Source organism: Heptranchias perlo, chromosome 28, assembly GCF_035084215.1.
Source record: "Heptranchias perlo isolate sHepPer1 chromosome 28, sHepPer1.hap1, whole genome shotgun sequence".
Lineage (NCBI taxonomy): Eukaryota > Metazoa > Chordata > Chondrichthyes > Hexanchiformes > Hexanchidae > Heptranchias > Heptranchias perlo.
In genome coordinates this window covers 20,717,889-20,736,119 of record NC_090352.1, presented here as the reverse complement: position 1 = coordinate 20,736,119, position 18,231 = coordinate 20,717,889, and the positions used below count along the sequence as shown (strand labels likewise).

Genomic DNA, 18,231 nt, shown 5'->3' with positions numbered 1-18,231 from the left:
AGGGAATTGGATAAGTACTTGAAAGGAAAAAATTTGCAGGGCTAAGGGGAAAGAGAGGGGGGTGGTTGGGACTGGGTGGATTGCTCTTGCAGAGACCCGGCACAGGCTTGACGGGCCAAATAGCCTCCTTCTGTGCTGTAACCATTCTATAATTCTATGATTCTTTGCCCTTTACACTGTTACTGTCCCAGTCTATATTGAGATATTTGAAGTCCCCCATTATCGCAACTCTATAGTTCTTGCATCTTTCTGTAATTTGCCTGCAAATTTGCTCCTCCCTATCCTTCCCACTATTTGATGGCCTATAGTATACACCCAGTAGCGTAATAGCTCCTCTGTTGTTCCTTAATTCTAACCAAATAGATTCTGTCTTTGACCCCTCAACTGCATCATCTCTTTCCAGTGCTATAATAGTTTCTTTGATCAATACCGCCACTCCCTTCCTTTCTTTCCTTCCCTATCTTTCCTGAATACATTGTAGCCAGAAATATTAAGTACCCAATCCTCCCCTTCTTTGAGCCAGGTCTCTGTTATTGCCACTATATCATAGTCCCATGTGGCGACTTGGGCCTGCAGCTCACCAGCCTTATTTACAATGCTATGTGCATTTATGCACATGCACTCCAAACTGATCTTAGACTGCCTTGCATTTTCCCCCTGTCTAATTTCTGACCTATTCTTTACTCTCGTGCTATTTGTCTCTCCCAGTCCTCTGCACCTTGTTTCTCCTCTATAATGTTTTATTCTAGTGCCCATCCCCGTGCCAAATTAGTTTAAACCCTCCCCTACAGCACCAGTTAACCTCCCCGCAAGGACATTGGTCCCAGCTCTGTTAAGGTGCAACCCATCCATCTTGAATAGATCCCTCCTGCCACAGAACTGGTCCCAATGAAATAACCATTTCTCATACCTTGCATTTTTAATTTATTAAAAAGCATTTGATTGGGTTTAGTGTATGGGGAACAGTTAATACACATTATTTAAGATATTAATATAATAAACTGAATTTCTATTGCAAGAACACATCTATGAGAGTTGAGAGAATCGAGGGATGAAATGGGAAAAGTAAATGATGTCTTTACAAGAAGCTATTTCAGCTTGGTCATGAGTCAGCAAATACCAGGGAAGGAGAGAAGGACTGCAAAAAGATCACTTGAACGGCGGTGTGAGGAGAAATAGATGATCTCACTGATGGGAAAGATTGACCAAATTGTGATCAAAAAGGGGAATTATCATACTACAATTATTATATTTACCATATTACCACATTTGTAATAACTTGCTGCAACCCATTCTCTCTAATTGTAGGGACTGAGCAGGAGTGGAATGAAGCTATCCAGACATACATAAACCAAAATGCAGCAAATTATCTTTGAGAGTGCAGAAAGGAAGGAAGTCTACTTTAGAGGGTTTTGAATGCCAAGATGAAGTAACGCCTCAATCCACATCACTACTGCCCTACACCACAAATCACTGGAGTAATTTGCAATTTTATTCACTTTAATCTCATGTATCTCTTCTCCTCTAGGGGCATTTCTGATTCCCTTCTTCATTATGCTTGTCCTGCTTGGAATCCCACTTCTCTACTTGGAAATATCAGTTGGACAGTATTTAAGGGCTGGACCAGTTGAAGCCTTAGCCAAACTCTGTCCACTACTGAAAGGTCAGTATAATAGATTCACCCACAGACTTGCCAGTTATCCTTGGAAGTGATAGGGCTAAAAACAAAGAAATTCTAAAAAAAAAATCAACTCAAACTGCTATATTATACAACTGGTGCACTTGAGCTACAGTGGTAACGAAAGCATGAAATATAGTTCGGGGACCAAACAAGAATGGGCTATATCTCCACAAGTAAAGGTTTCTATACCTTACTGGCAGTACTTAGTGTATAGCATCATTATATTTGTTTTGTTATCCCCTCCGATATGGCAGATAATGAATTTTCCTCTATACAATGTTTTCAGTATCAGCATACATGTCTTCTATTCTTTTTCCTTTAGGTGTTGGTGTAGCAACAGTGGCCATTTCCTTTATTATGTGCACATATTACAACCTCATCATCAGCTGGGCCCTTTATTATCTCATCCACTCTTTTCAGAACCCGCTGCCTTGGCACAGCTGCAACAATACCTGGAACATTCCAGAAACCTGCACAGAGAGTATCACCACCAGCAACCTCACTGTCTCAGCTAGCCAGCAATTCTTTGAGTAAGTCCTCCATGTTTTTATATATTAAAATGGTAACTTTTCTTTTACAAGTGATGGACCAAAAGGAAAAAGTATTTCTGCAAAGTGTGGTAGATGCCCTACTTACACCTGTAAAAAGACAAGAGCGTCATCTCATGACGGCCTGCACCACCACCTTGTAATAATTTGGATAGCCAGGTGAAGGATAGAATACTAGAGCCTGGTCTTCAGTTGCTTCCAAATCTTTATTCAGAGAGATCCACATTACAACCACTCCACACCCTATATCAGCTCTCTTATAAATGGGTACAAGAGAGTCCCCAATTGATACGGACCATCTGAATACAATTAACACTAATTGATATAAACCGCATGGATGCAATTAACACATCTGAGCCTCAAACAAATAGTCAGCGGTCAAAAAATCAGATGCACAGCATAATTTAAAAATTAAAATCCAGGTCAAACCTTATATGTTTGGAAGAGGCTCCGCCAACAGCGTGAGCCTCACCTTTTAAAATCTCAGCGAATGAGAATCCCAGGTACTTTCCTGTGGAATCAGGCTTCTTAAAGGTAGACAGTAGGCCTTTGGAAAAATCTTTTGTTAATGTGTTTTCATGTATCCTTTGCAGCATTTTGCTCCATGCATTGGTTGGTTTTGCTGGGTAGCCCTCCATTGTTGTATTTTGTTTCTTTTTCTCTCTGCCAAAATTTCTCTTCATTATTATTGGTTTTTACTGGCTTTGTCATCACATCTCACAAAGTGGTGAGGATGAGTCTTTCTTTGGAGGTTACGAACACACTGCATAATTGAGATAAAGGAGATGACTTTGTAAGGGGGGGGCAACAAAAGTAGGTGCAACAACCCTTAAGATGTATTTGCCAGATGTGTGACTCCCTTAGGACCTGTGAGTACTTTGGAACTTGTACCTGCATTTATCAGAGGATTCTCTTGAATACAAAAAGTTACATTCGGTACCCATGTGAGCATCAGACTCTTCATATCAACCCCATGCCCTTCATGAAGAGAAACGGTTTGCACTCAATTATGTTTAGGAGTTGACCACAGAAATGTAATTGTGCATATCAGTAGCTGCTATCCAGGAAGCAACCATGATGCCTTCCTTGTGCAGTTCCCATGGTGCCCACATTATTTGAAGAAGGAACATCAGGATCACTCTTAGGAGAACAGAACTATTCTCTGCAGCCATGGCTGCTAATCCCATTGAGAAACCCCCTCAGCATCTGTTTGCTGCCACCTCTGCCTGGAAGAGAAATGTCCCAACCAGCTTAGGCACAATGAACGACAGTGTGCAAAAAGGGCAATGGTTGTGTGCAATGCTTCAAATGATATCTTCAGTTTGCTGCTTAGGTTTGTGCCATGCTTGGTGGGCCTTACAAGAAAGGTGAGCAAATTGAGGAGCAACGTTTTTCCCATGTCAGTAGTTTATTGAGATTGGGAGAGGGAATCCCATCGCAAAATTCCACTTAACCTGCCTCCCGTGCTACAGATCATGATTGCACCTGAGGCATGGGTGTACAAAGCCCTAATTTTGGTGTGATTTTAAAACCAGTGCCTATAACTCCAAAGATATGACTTCATGTCCATCTCTGAGAAAGAGTGGTAAATAATTCCGAGTGTATGCGTTCTGAGAGCTGCCTCTTCATCAGTCCTAGCATTGAGAAATGTGAATTCAAGATAAGGACATTGAAAGTTCATGCTATTACAGTGAGTTCTGTGCATGTGTGTCTCTGCCACATTTCGGATTTTTGATCAGTTTTGTTCTTCGTAGAAAGGTTTTATGGAATTAAATTAAGGAAAACCACATAGGTTTAAAAAGGAAGGGCACAAGCTGCAGGCATTGAATATGTGCATTAAAGGCAGACGGGCTGGCTTATGAAATTCACAACTGATACAATGAGAGTCAATTGTCTTTTCCCAAGCCCATTAGTTAGGATGACTCCCATTCATCTTGAGAACAGCAGGAAGTTTCCTCTTTAAAATTCAACCCCAAGGGGAGGAGAGGTAACCAGTTTTATTGACTGCTGGCGAATCACTATGGGGAGGAAGTCAGTGTCTCAGCCCGACTGGGCAGGACAAAGAACAAAGGGCCACATGGACAGTCAAGTTTTGAAAAAGAGATTGTGGAAGAAAGCCCTTGGCCTGGTGCTGAAAGCAAAACAAAAATGCAGGTCAGTTTTTGCAGCTGAAAGTCATCTCAAAGAAAGATAATGCCAAAACAATTAAGTCAGCCCATGAAAGATATTTTGGTCTTTATCAAGGAGAAAAGCGAGTTTGAGCTAAGTAAGTCGAAGTTGTTTAAACGACTGCTCTGTATGTTCACCTGTTTGTACAATAATGCAGTTTAACGATTCATATCAGGTCTCATCTCACCATGTGTTTCAGTTCACTTTCAAAAATTTGTAAACAATTTTACAACACCAAGTTATAGTCCAACAAATTTATTTTAAATTCCACAAGCTTTCGGAGGCTTCCCTCCTTCCTCAGGTGAACGGTATGGCTTGTGGAATTTAAAATAAATTTGTTGGACTATAACTTGGTGTTGTAAAATTGTTTACAATTGTCAACCCCAGTCCATCACCGGCATCTCCACATCATCACTTTCAAAAAGATTGAGAAGCACATGTGAGAGTATATGCAAAAGATATGCTATCCATTTCAGATCACCAGGGGATACCAGTGTTACATCCTAGGGTTACGCTGTCGTACAGTTAGATATTGGTCAGTATGGGCACACTCCTGAACGGAAGATTTTCAGATCACTTACGGGAGCGACCAGCACCACTGTACCCAGCAGAATATTTAAGGCAGACCTTAAACTTGGAAGTCTTACTACCTACAATCAGTGTCAATTTGCTATAATTTTGAAATATCCTTAGGTTGCTTCAATTTTATTAAATGGGTATGGTAGCATAACAGTTATGTTACTGGATTCGTAATCCAGAGGCCTGGGCTAATAATCTGGAGACATGAGTTCAAATCCCACCAGGGTAGCTGGGGAATTTAAATTCAGTTAATCTAGAATAAAAAGCTAATATCAGTAATGGTGACCATGAAACTACCAGATTGTTGTATAAACCCATCCGGTTCACTTATGTCCTTTAGGGAAGGAAACCTGCCGTCATTACCCGGTCTGGCTTATATGTGACTTCAGATCCACAGCAATGTTGATTCTTAATTGCCCTCTGAAATGGCCTAGCATGCCATTCAGTTGTCAAGGCGGAGGTTCACCACCAACTTCTCAAGGGCATTTAGGGATGGGCAATAAATGCTGGTCTTGCCAGCGACGCCCACATCCTATGAATGAATTAAAAAAAATTGTAGTAACTACAAACAAATGGTTACTAAGGAGTGAGTAAAAGGCTACAATTCAATCTCACTGTTCCAATATCATCCATATCAGCTAGCTGTACACACTTAGTCATCCACTGTGGGACAAGGGGAAGAAATAATTTTGCTGACCAAAGCATTTTTGCAAATGAGTGAAAAAATTAAATGTATTCGACCAGGGACACAATAATGAATAAAGAATTCTAGGATGAGGAACATTATCCATGCTAAAAAAAATTGGAGGTCCATAATTCCCTGATAACCCCTTCCCCTGTCTCTCTGGGGGTTGCACCTAGGGAATAGAAGAATGTGATTAAATATCCCAGACAGCTGTAGTGCACACAAACTACACATACTTACATGAGCCCAAGCAGATTGTAATTATGTTCATATTTTTAAAAATATCTTAATTTTCTTTCATAAACTGAAAGAAATATTTATAACAAAAAAGCAGTTATGAAATTGAATTTAGAAATGTTCAATTAAATTGATTTAACACACAGGGATTTGTTTTCCTCTATTAGCTAATTATATTGAAAAATAGACATAAGTATAATGTGATGTTCTCTACTTTGTATTTTTTTGCTAAGATTACCTTTCAGTGGCCCTTGCTGGAAGTGCATGTGTTGAACCTTTGGTTTGGACAGCGACAGGCTGATAACCTGCTAGCACTGTTTGTCCAGGCTTGCACATGAAGCCCGGTCACTGGGTGAGGTACTGCAGACCTGCCAACAAGCTTGGAAACATAGCCCAACATGAGCTGCAACCTTCAAGAGGGAGAAAACTGGAGGAGAAAAATAAATGTAGTTCAACATGATATTAGAATATAGGTCTTTATCATACCTCACTCTCTAGATGGAGACATTGCTGAGTCCACTAAACTGTGAGATTGATAGATTTCTGTTAGGCATGGTTATTCAGGGCTATGGAACCAAGATGCGTGGATGAAGTTAAGATACAGATCAGCCATGAGCTAACTGAATGGTGGAACAGGCTCGAGGGGCTGAATGGCCTACTCCTGTTCCGATGTTCCTAAAATAAACCTGCAAAGTTCCCTTCTGAAGCTGTATGTTATTATAATAGTATGAATCTGCTAGGAATTTAGTACGGTCAAATATTTCAGCCAGTCATAATGCTGTAGTGCTGGTTTCCTGCCTCCCCAATTGACTCACAAAAACTTAGGTTAAAAACAATGATTCACAGGTATAAAAAATATTTACTTTACATATTAGTGCCATCTACTGGTGTCAATCTGAACACTCCCTAGTCACCAAAAGAACACAGAATGATCAGGAGAATGAAGCCAAGATCAATAATAATGATTTGTAAAACTTGACTGTTATAGCTCATTTATAGTGGCGTAAGAGGCAGCATACTTAATTATCCTCAGGTCATTTATCGGCAATGCACTTAGGAGGAAAGGTTAGACACAGAAACCTGGAAACAGCTTGCCTCATCCCTAATCTCAATGAAAATTCTCTGCTACCACGAAAGTTCTATTTTAGTTGCTCAGAAATCACATTCTCTGTGACAGTTTGAGGGAATTAGTGGTTCATAACATTCTTCTTGCACCTTTGAGACAGGAGGTAGAAATCACCTCAGACAGGTGATTTGAAAGCCTCTCATCTGTAATTTTTTTTGTTGTCTTAAGCAAAATCAGTCTGTCACCCCAGTCTTTAATAGCGATGAGTCCACAGCACTAAAGTACTCAGCATTCAGGACTAATTGTTACCAATATAAAAACAGAACATGCTGGAAATATACACAAGCATCTGAAAGAATAAACACGGTTTTGTGTTTCATGAGGGGGACTCTTCACAGTACTGGTTTTTATCCCCGCTAATTGTTACTAATTTTCAATTCTACTGCAAGAGATCCTCAGTACAGAAAGTAGAAATGTTCCCAGTGCATATAGGCTGCTCATTTAAGCCCAAGGTTGAGGTTTGAACTGAGGTAGATTTTTACAACAGTGGGGACAGCTATAGAGTGCATTGGGTTCCTGCCACACCTGTCATATTAAGTTCCAAGCATGTAAATGTACACAATGTGACTGAAATTGTAGATGTTTAGCATAAATCATGACATGACATATTATATTGGGTCTGTAGTGGTGTTTCTTTGAACATGATGTCGTCCTGTAGACTGCAATAGCTTTTCTGCATCATAACGTAAACTAGAACATAATTTTCATTTCTCAATTTGCACAAAAAAATAGTTTCAATTCCAACATGTTGCAATCCAGAGCACTAGTTTTACTCTTTTATATTAAAGCCTCCAGGTCATCCCATGGATCATTTAGGCTATTTACATTTCTATTCAAACTGTATGGAACTGCTCAGTCTATTTCTATATTAATATATATTTTGAATGTTTTTCTAATGCAGTGCTATATATTTCCAATCATTTTGAATGTATTTCTGTGTAGTAGTTCACAATGTTATCAGTACTCTAAAATGGTGCTAATACAGTTACATTCGCTTGCTGAGTATTCCTCGTTAGTAACTCATCATTATGTTTGAATGGCAACAGGCTCCTCTGAGTCTTAGTTCTGCAAGTTACATTCTTTGACCTTTACAACAAAATGGTGCAGTTAATATGCTATGAACGATGTGCTTGTAGGGCAGTGGGCTTTCAATCAGATGGCCATAATGCCTGGCTCTCATTTGAAGTTACTTATCTCGGTTAGTTGAGTTTTGTCATTTCTCAACTAGGCTATTGGTTGGAACATAGTTGTATGCTAGACATTCTATCTTGGATGGGGCTGGTTGTGTGGGGGGGGGGGGGTTCCTAAAGTGCTTCACAACCAATGGATTACTTTAAAATGAAATCACTGTTGTTTTGTAGGCAAACACAACAACCAATATGCACACAACAGCCAATTTACCCCACAACCCCAACCTTCTCAGGGCAACCAGGGATAGACAATAATGCAGCATTGCCAGCATCGCCCACTACCCAAAAACAAATGAACAGTAATGAGCTAAAGGACCATTGAATCAGTTCGCTGAAAGGTGAATGTTGGCCAGGACACCAGGCAAGCTCTCCTGCTCTTCTTCGTAAAAGTGCGAAGGGATCTTTTATGTCCACCAGAACTGTCAGATGCCACCTTAGTTTAATGTCTCATCCAGAAGGACAACACCTCTGACAATGCACCACTCCATCAGCACTGCACTGAAATGTCAACATGTATTATGTGTTCATATCCTGGAGTGGAGCTTGAATCTACAACCCTCTGACTCAGAAATGAGACTGCTACCAATGGAGCTAAGCTGACACTTAAGATAAAAGCCAAGTGTGTATCTAATCTTCCTATTGAATAGAAACCCCTGCCACCTGATTGTGAAACAGTCTTGATGATGGCATCAGAAAAGTCAGTTGTCCAATATTTCCCAGATGGGGATAAAAATGGGGTTAACTGGGGAGAAATACTTAAGTGCCACAGTGTGATACTGTGTCAGCCCAGAGACTATTGGACTCCACATCTGCAGTATTAAGTAAATAATTCATACTCTTGACAGCCTATACTCAACTCTACATCTAATTATTTAACGCTGTTCACAGCAGATACAGGAAAACTAAATTATCAATCATTATTTCAATGATGTTCTGTTAATGAGACATTTTGTTGTAATTAATAATGAATAAAACATGGGAAATATAATAATAAATTCTGTTAGCAGCTCAATTAGTTTTGTTGGCACAGATACCAACTGCAAAAAGCTTTTAGATGTTTTAAAGTTATTCTCACCTTTCTACAAGATAAACAAATGAGATTGGAAAATAATTTAATTTCTAAGCAAATTGACGTAAAATGTTTCAGAAAATGAAACCTCAAAATTAGTTACAGAAAATACTGTAATCCTCTAAAGAGCTTTTCGAGCCTGGTGGACAGAGTAAGCTTCAGGCCATTCTAAAGCAATAGAAGCTAAAGATCATATAGAATTTTTTTTTTAAATTTAGATGTATGAAAATGGATTGATAAATTTAAATCTGAAACATCTGGACAGTGTAAAGTGAATGCAGTCGCGTCCTGTTTTATTTTCTGAAAAGGTGCAGCTCAGATGTTCCTGCTGGCTCAGAGAGTTTATTCAGTGAGTAGCTGAGCCATACAGACTGGTAAAGTTCCAGGTTCAACTTGCTGAGTTGACTGATTTTGGCCATGGAGGTCCATGGGGTCCTGCAATTAGTCTCAGCACCCCTGGGCTGGAGAGGAGAAAAGGAGAAAGGCAGGTAGGGCTGCCCCCTTCTGATTGCTACCAGCAAACCCCTGTTAGAAGTTCACATGTCTGGGCATCGAGTAAGGAAAAGATCGGGCTCAACTGTGATGTCCTTGTGAGGTCACGTAGGCTGACACTTGATGCTTGCACATAAAGAATGGCCACTTGGATGAGGTACTGGAGGGTGATTGGCAATTGTGAAAATATAACCCAGCACAGAGTCAGCACCTTAAGGAGTGGAAGGCAGGGATGAAACTTCGCAAGAGAAAGAACAAAAAAAAACTAAACGTCTCAAGGCACTTATCAGAGGGAAGAGCAGGAAAAATAGATAAAAGGAACAAAGGACTGAATGGCAGGCCATGGTGCAAGAGTTAGGAGACTTGACTGAAAGGTTGGTTGAAAAGAGGGTTTTTGAAAAGGCTTTTAAAGGTAGAGAGAGAAGGGGTTGCATAGGGGTTTAGGGAGGGTTCTGAAGAGTTGAGCCAAGGTGGTTGAAGTCTGTGCCACCAATGGTAAGGTGAAGGGAAAGGGGATTCATTTTAGAAATGATGTCTAGAAGTGACAAAAGCATGGATAGGGGTTTCAGTGGCAGAAGAGCTGAGGTAGAAGTGGGAGTGGGCAAAATTATGGAGGTGGAAGTAACTAATCTTGGTGATGGATGGATTGTGCAAAACCTCACAGAGTACCTAGGAAAGAGAGGAAGGGGGAGTCAATTTTCCAGCCCTTACCCATATTAATATTTCCATTAAAGATACGTGTCTAATATCTGGCAATCCTGCCAGAAGCACCAGCAAAAGGAACAAGTTCTCTGCCAGGCAAGCTAAATCTTCTGACGTGCTGTTATGGCTTGCTACACTGTATTTATCCTGGTGCATTTATGTTCTGCTGCAAATCAGGACAGAGGTTTACATATCAATGCCACAATTCTGTAAAAATATCGATGCCTTTTTAGGACTTACTTACAGAATGTAGCAAGCCTATATACTTCGTATGGCCATTTTTTGTCCTCCATCAGTAAAAAATAATTTTTTGCTGGAAAATGATTCTGCACACTCCCTCTCACTTTATGTATGCTCCATGGGACACTGCACGTTGCAAGATAATAACATCACAATAAGATAAAGGGTCAGATACTGTGAAATCTTCACAGCTGACTGCCACATGCTCTAATTATGTAAGCGAAGTGTTGAATACCATAGATAAACACAAATCCTAGATAATCATTTAACCACATATGGTGCCGCCACATGCCTCCAATTCACTTTCTCGATATAATTGGTACACTCTACGAATGCCAATGCAGTTACATTAAGAAGTCAAACTGGTTCCCCTTGTAGCAAAATAATGATTCAGAGTTTCTAGTTTCCTGGTTGTTTGAATAGGCTCATTTACAAATACTGTGTTTTGTTGCTAGATAACAGTTCCACTGCAGTTGTTTAGGAGCAAGCAATATATTAAGTAATCATATAATTATTACATTAGTAATTTTTAACATGCTTCCTCAGACCCTTCGCTGTAGTCCGCCTTCTCCACCTCCTTAATAATGTTTTCAAATTTGGAATTCTGAAAATGAAAAAAAAAATGGATTAGGTCATCATAATCAAGGATTACTGAGGCCCGTTCAATGATACCTAGCGCTGGTGGCACTGGCACTGACTGGGCTAGCTGGATCCATGTTATTGGACATCGAAGGCTTAAGCCTGTTGCCTGCCCAAAGTGTTCAGTGCCATCATGTGACAAGGCAGTGACATGGGTACAGAGGATGTGTGTACTGTGTCCAGAAAGAAATGTTAATGAGGTGGTTTCCCCATAGCCCATGAACATGGCAAGAATGTACTGGTTATTCAGCACCCATATAAAACGGGTACTGCCTGGAAGACCCATTCAAGCATTTCAGTGCTTATCTTCCAAGGCAAAATGGATTTTTGTCCAGGTTAAATCAGCATCATCCAAGATATTGCTCAAGGAAGAATACATCAGTTCACTTCTAAACATACCAACTACGATGCTTCTGGATAAGTGGATTGATAAAGCTGTCAACAGAGGAAGCTCTAGGGGTTAATTAACTGGAATGGTCACGTTCATTGACAAGCATTTTAGACCATTAATAGAAACTGCTTCCATTCAATATTGATGAATAGCTATTTGGGTTTAATTAAATCATGTGAGACATATTGTCTGCAGCCTTTATTGCGGGATTTGTGGGAATATTACAAGTCGCTGCTCAGTTTAAAGGTTAGTGACTTTGAAAAGGGGGCAGGAACCCTAATTGGCTGGAGCCCTCTGTGATCACCTCACACCAAAATTCATAAATATAGTTGGTTGTGAAAGAAATTGAGTTCCGTCTCATTTTAAATCATAAAATTCCCATGTTATTTCTTTCCAGTAAAATTATAGCAAGGCCGGGGCACTAGGATTTGTAAATTTTCTTTTGTCCTTTTGGTGTGGGAGCTGGTAGGTAAAGCAAATACACAGTCAGAGAGGTGATGGGAAGACTAATTATAGTCAATTGCATCTGAAATCCAAAAAAAATATGTTTGATACAGTCCCTCGCAAGGCCAGCTGACTGCTTGAAATTAACTAAGCTCGATACATGAGTCGGCTATCTACAGGAATACAGACCAGAGCGATTGGTCTGGTGATGAGGCGAATGAGGAGTGGGGCGTGGCAGTTCATGCTTTATCTACCTCAAAAATATAATTGATTAAAAACTTGTTTGCTCCTCTGTTGGGACCTGATCTGAGATTTCTACAACAACAACTGGAATTTGTATAGCGCCTTTAACGTAGTAAAACGTACCCATGTGCTTCACAGGAGCGATTATCAAACAGAATTTGACACCGAGCCACATAAGGAAATATTAGGACAGGTGACCAAATGTTTGGTGAAAGAGGTAGATTTTAAGGAGCGTCTTAAAGAAGGAGAGAGAGGCAGAGAGGCTTATGGAAGGAATTCCAGAGCTTAGGACCTAGGCACTGCTGCCAACTGCGGAGTGATGAAAATCGGGGATGCACAAGAGGCCAGAATTGGAGGAGCGCAGAGATCTCGGAGGGTTGTAAGAGGTTACAGAGATAGGGAGGGGCGAGGCCATGGAGGGATTTGAAAACAAGGATGAAAATTTTAAAATTGTGGTGTTGCTGGACCAGGAGCCAATGTAGGTCAGCGAGCACAGGGTTTGATGGGTGAACTGGACTTGGTGCGAGTTAGGATGCGGACAGCAGAGTTTTCGATGAGCTCAAGTTAATGGAGGGTGGAAGATGGGAGGCCAGGCAGGAGACCATTGGAATAGTAAAGTCTAGATGGAACAAACGCATGGATGAGGGTTTCAGCAGCAGATGAGCTGAGGCAGGGGCAGAGACGTGTGATGTTATGGAGGTGTAAGTGTGCAGTCTCGGTGATGGAGTGGATATGTGGTCGGAAGCTCATCTCGGGGTTAAATAGGATGCCAAGGTTGCGAACGATCTGGTTCAGCCTCAGAATTGGTGGCTAGGGAACAGAGTTTGTGGCAGGGACCAAAGACATTGGCTTTGGTCTTCCCATTATTTAGTTGGAGGAAATTTCTGCTCATGTCAGACAAGCAGTGGCAATGTAGAGGTCAAGAGAGTTGGTGGTGAGGTGGAGCTAGGTGTCGTCAGCGTACATATGGAACCTGACACTGTGTTTTCGGATGATGTCGCCGAGGGGCAGCACATAAATGAGAAATAGGAGATGACCAAGGACAGATCCTTGGGGCACTCCAGAAGTAATGGTGCGAGAATGGGAATAGAAGCCATTGCAGGTAATTCTCTTGCCATGACTGGGTAGACTTACTTAATGAGGAAAATTATTTGGTTTTGAATTTTGAGTAGCTTCCAAACCAAATATATATGAGTGCCTACCCTAGCTGGTTTAGTTCACATGTTTGAACCACATATCCAAATCAGTATGGCAAGATGGGACTCTGTGCAGGTCAAAATGCCCTAAGACATAATTGTAAGGATTATGGAAAAGGAATTTCAAAATGCTTTGTTATTTTGGTTTCAGAAAACAATTTTAAGTAATGGTGTATTTCTATTTAACAGTTGATTTATTTTTACTTCTGTATAATTTTATATTTTCCAAAAAGATCCAAATGTTTTGATGGCATCTTCATTTTTGGCTTAGTGGAGTGATCAGCAGTGCAGTATTATGTCCAGTATAATCGGAATGGTATAAAGCTAGATGACTAGGTCTGATGCTACATCTCTTTCACTCCAGGCACAAGATTACATTTCACTTTATAGGAAGCAAGGGCCTACCCATGCAAATTGCCTTTTGCAATGAGCATGGGTAATGAGTGTTAGGAATGAGCCCAAAGTGTAACACAACTTCCAATCTTTTATCCAGGTTTGCTGTCCTCTTATGTGTTGCTTCTTCAATTGCATCCAGTTCAGTTACCTGGTCACTTCAGATTGGAAGTGCTCAAATAAGTATCCAATTGTATTTTCAATGTGATACACCGACATCTTTCCCTTTAAAATTTCACATTGGACAAAGTTAGTTGAGTTAGATCAGCAATGTCATCACTCAGCAAATTATCAATCACATCATTTCCTCCAAATGCAAAAGTGTTTGCCTTTTAAAATACCTCACTTTTATAATGTAGTCCTCATTTTTATTTAATCTGGCTTCAGTTTGTATAGGTAACAGTGTGGCGCTGGAAGATGAGGTTCAATGTTTTCTAAGTGCTACTGAACAAGTATTATAATAATAGTACTGCACCAGTCAGCATCTTTGGGAGAGGAGCAGAGAAAAACACCAGATAATACACCCCTGTGGCTTTTGCGTATGAATCAGTTCCTATTTTCTTTCACTGATTCCCTGGTCCCAGGCAAATGTACTGTTTGTTCTATTCACATTGCTCAACTATAGTTTCAATCCACTTTAATGTTTCTTGGGCTGTATCTTTTATTGAGACATATTAATAATGAAATCACACTGGGGTTTCAAGGTGAAGAGGTCAAGGCCTCAAAATTTGGCTGAGGTTCTTCGGTTTCCTGCCGTAACTCCAGTTTTTCACTGGCAGGTACCTGGTTACACTGGGTCCCCAGCATATCTGGGATTTTACAGCCAGCCTTGTAAGTGGTGAAACTCCCACCCACCCCTTATAAGGAATCTGATGTTGGGTGCAGAGCCAGAGCCAGGGGACTCATTATACTGGGAATTCTTATTTCCAGAACTAATTCGGGACTCGACGTAATACTGGAAGGTGATATATCCGGTGAGATGAGCTGTACCGATCTCTAAACGGGCAAGCAGCCTGGACCCCCCACAAAACTATTAAAATATATTTTGTTAAATATCTCAATTCTCCTTGTTACACAGGGGTCAAAGAGAACATGGCTGAGGTTTGGGCAATCCCCTCCCACACAAAGACGGACAGGCACCAGATTTTCCTGTTGAACAGGCCAGGCGGATGCCGGAGATGCAACAACAGGCCTCAGTTCAAACCTCAAAAGAGCAATCTATGAGCTCAACATGACATCTCCAATTCCCAAACCTGCCATTTTTATGGCCTCTTTGAGTGATAGTGCAAATTTTAGTGCCAATCTATATCCAGTTATGAGTCATAGGAACATTAGAAACAGGAATAGACCATTTAGCCCCTTGAGCTTGTTCTACCATTCAGTTCGATCATGGCTGATCTGCACCTCAACTCTATTTACCCACCTTAGCACCAGACTTAATAATTAATTAATAATTAATGAAAATTAAAATATACATGTGTTTTTCGATAAAATATATATTTGTATAAACTTTACAAAAAAAACCTGTTTGACGTATGATTTTGTAGCTCAGATGTACGTTGTAATTTAAAGCCCTGAATTATTACAATGGACATTATGAACTCACTTTTGAACATCTTGTTCTAATCTGAGGTTTGTATGTGTTGTATTTCCTTGTTTTAGTTTCCAGTATTGAAGTAAAATATTGGAGTAAATTTTAACCCCCAAGAACGGGTGGGTTGGGGGCAGGTGGGGAGTGAAAATACTCTGTTTTCAGTGCAGGACTGCATCCCGACCCAAACACACTTGCTTCTGGGTTTAACTCAGGCAGGTTTGCCTGCGTGTGGAGAGCAGACACCAGGAAGTCCCGCCCCCACTTAAAGCCGACAGGCCAATACATAAAAGGGCAATGTACCTCACTGAGATACTTGAGGTATTTAATATTTTGTGTATTGGAATAATAAAATAAATGTAACCTTACCTGTTCAGGTTTCCCATCACTTCCCATTTACGTCAGGTGAAAGCAGGCAGGAAGGACCGAATCCATGAGGTGAGTGCCTTTATTGCACTGCTTGTGGGCCAGGAGGAGCAGGAGTGCTTCATCCAGGCCCAAGAAGTTCATCTGGCCGACAGGACCCCCACGATCGGCCAACCGCCCCCCCGTCCCAATGATGACCCCCCCCCCCCCCCCATGGTGGACTCCCATCTACCTTCAACTTTTCTCCCGATCTCCAGCTACTTCCGATCTTCTTCTCAGCCCCCGATCTCTCCCTCACCCCCCCGATCTCTCCCTCACCCCCCCCCCGATCTCTCCCTCACCCCCCCCCGATCTCTCCCTCACCCCCCCGATCTCTCCCTCACCCCCCCCCCCCCGATCTCTCCCTCACCCCCCCCCCCCGATCTCTCCCTCAGCCCCCCAATCTCTCCCTCAGCCCCCCCGATCTTCTTCTCAGCCCTCTGATTATTAGAGTTCTTTGAGGAAGCAACAAGCAACGTGGATAAAGGGGATCCTGTGGATGCGGGGTGCTTGGATTTCCAGAAGGCTTTTGACAAGGTGTCACATCAAAGACTACTACACAAAATAAGAGCTCATGGTGTAGGGGGTAACATATTAGCGTGGATAAAGGATTGGTTAGCTAACAGGGAACAGATAGTAGGCATAAATGGGTCTTTTTCAGGTTGGCAAGATGTAATGAGTGGAGTGCCACAGGGATCAGTGCTTGGGCCTCAACTATTTACAATCTATATCAATGACTTGGATGAAGGGACCGAATGTATGGTTGCTAAATTTGCTGATGACACAAAGGTAGGTAGGAAAGTAAGTTGTGAAGAGGACATAAGGAGTCTGCAAAGGGATAGAGATAGGTTAAGTGAATGGGCAAAAATTTGGCAGATGGAGTATAATGTGGGAAAACGTGAACTTGTCCACATTGGCAGGAGGAATAGAAAAGCAGTATATTATTTAAATAGAGAGAGATTGCAGAGCTCTGAGGTACAGAGGGATCTGGGTGTCCTAGTACATGAATCACAAAACATTAGTATGTAGGTACAGCAAGTGATTAGGAAGGCAAATGGAATGTTGTCATTTATTGCAAGGGGAATGGAATATAAAAGTAGAGATGTTTTGCTACAGTTGTACAGAGCACTGGTGAGACCACATCAAGAATACTGTGTGCAGTTTTGGTTACCTTATTTAAGAAAGGACATAATTGCTTTGGAGGTGGTTCAGAGAAGGTTCATACGACTGATTCCTGGGATGAGGGGGTTATCTTATGAGGAAAGGTTGTACAAGTTGGAGTTTAGAAGAATGAGAGGTGATCTTATTGAAACGTAGAAGATCCTGAGGGGACTAGAAGGGGTAGATGCTGAGAGGATGTTTCCCCTTGTGGGAGAGACTAGAACTAGGGGCCACAGTTCGAAAATAAGGGGTCTCCCATTTAAGACGGAGAAGATGAGAATTTTTTTCTCTCAGAGGGTCATGAGTCTGTGGAACTCCCTTCCCCAGAAAGCGGTGGAGGCAGAGCCATTGAATATTTTTAAGGATGAGTTAGATAGATTCCTGATTAACAAGGGAGTTAAAGGTTATAGTAGGTAGATGGGAAAGTAGGGTTGAGGTCGCAATCAGATCAGCCATGATCTTATCAAATGGCAGAGCAGGCTCAAGGGGCCGAATGCTCTTAATTCGTATGTTTGTTCGTATGATGAGCCTCATTAAGTCGTGACCCGCCCACTTACCTTCCAGATTTCTCACCCAAAATCATCCTCCCCATTCCCTTCCGGGCTGTTAAAATTTACCCCATTGTGGCCATGGTAAAAAATAAAACGGATTCTGATTCAGAAAAAAAACAAATATATTATTTATTACCAGAGAGAAATGAGTAAAATTGTAGAACATTCTTTTTCAGTACATTTGGCTGCATTGAAAGAAATATTCCAATAGTTTATGAAGTTACCAATTGTCATCTATCTCTGAAATTGCCACTGCAGTGTGTAGCTGTCAGAGCTCTATTGTCCATTGAATAGCTTAGCACATTCATTCTGTACCGATCTATCTCAATCAAAGAAATTCTTCTCCTTGCTGCAAGTGCTTTTCTTTATTATTCACATCAGTTTTACAGTCCTCTTTAATTGCTAATTTTATCATTTGCTTTTATTACTTCATTTATTTATTTAATGGTATTGTTGGCATTCTTATCTACCAGCAGCCAAACATTAAATATTCCAGTTT

At 41.0% G+C, this 18,231-nt stretch overlaps 1 protein-coding gene across 1 annotated transcript in view; it reads left to right on the top strand.

Moving 5' to 3' along the window:
• The window catches only part of si:ch211-283g2.1 (sodium- and chloride-dependent GABA transporter 1), an 81,471-nt gene that overhangs the window by 26,289 nt on the left and 36,951 nt on the right, over positions 1 to 18,231 (top strand). Inside the window, exons 2-3 of the mRNA XM_068008181.1 lie at positions 1,529 to 1,663; positions 2,004 to 2,211. Of these exons, the coding sequence (XP_067864282.1) occupies positions 1,529 to 1,663; positions 2,004 to 2,211 (343 nt within the window). The remainder of the gene's footprint in view (positions 1 to 1,528; positions 1,664 to 2,003; positions 2,212 to 18,231) is intronic.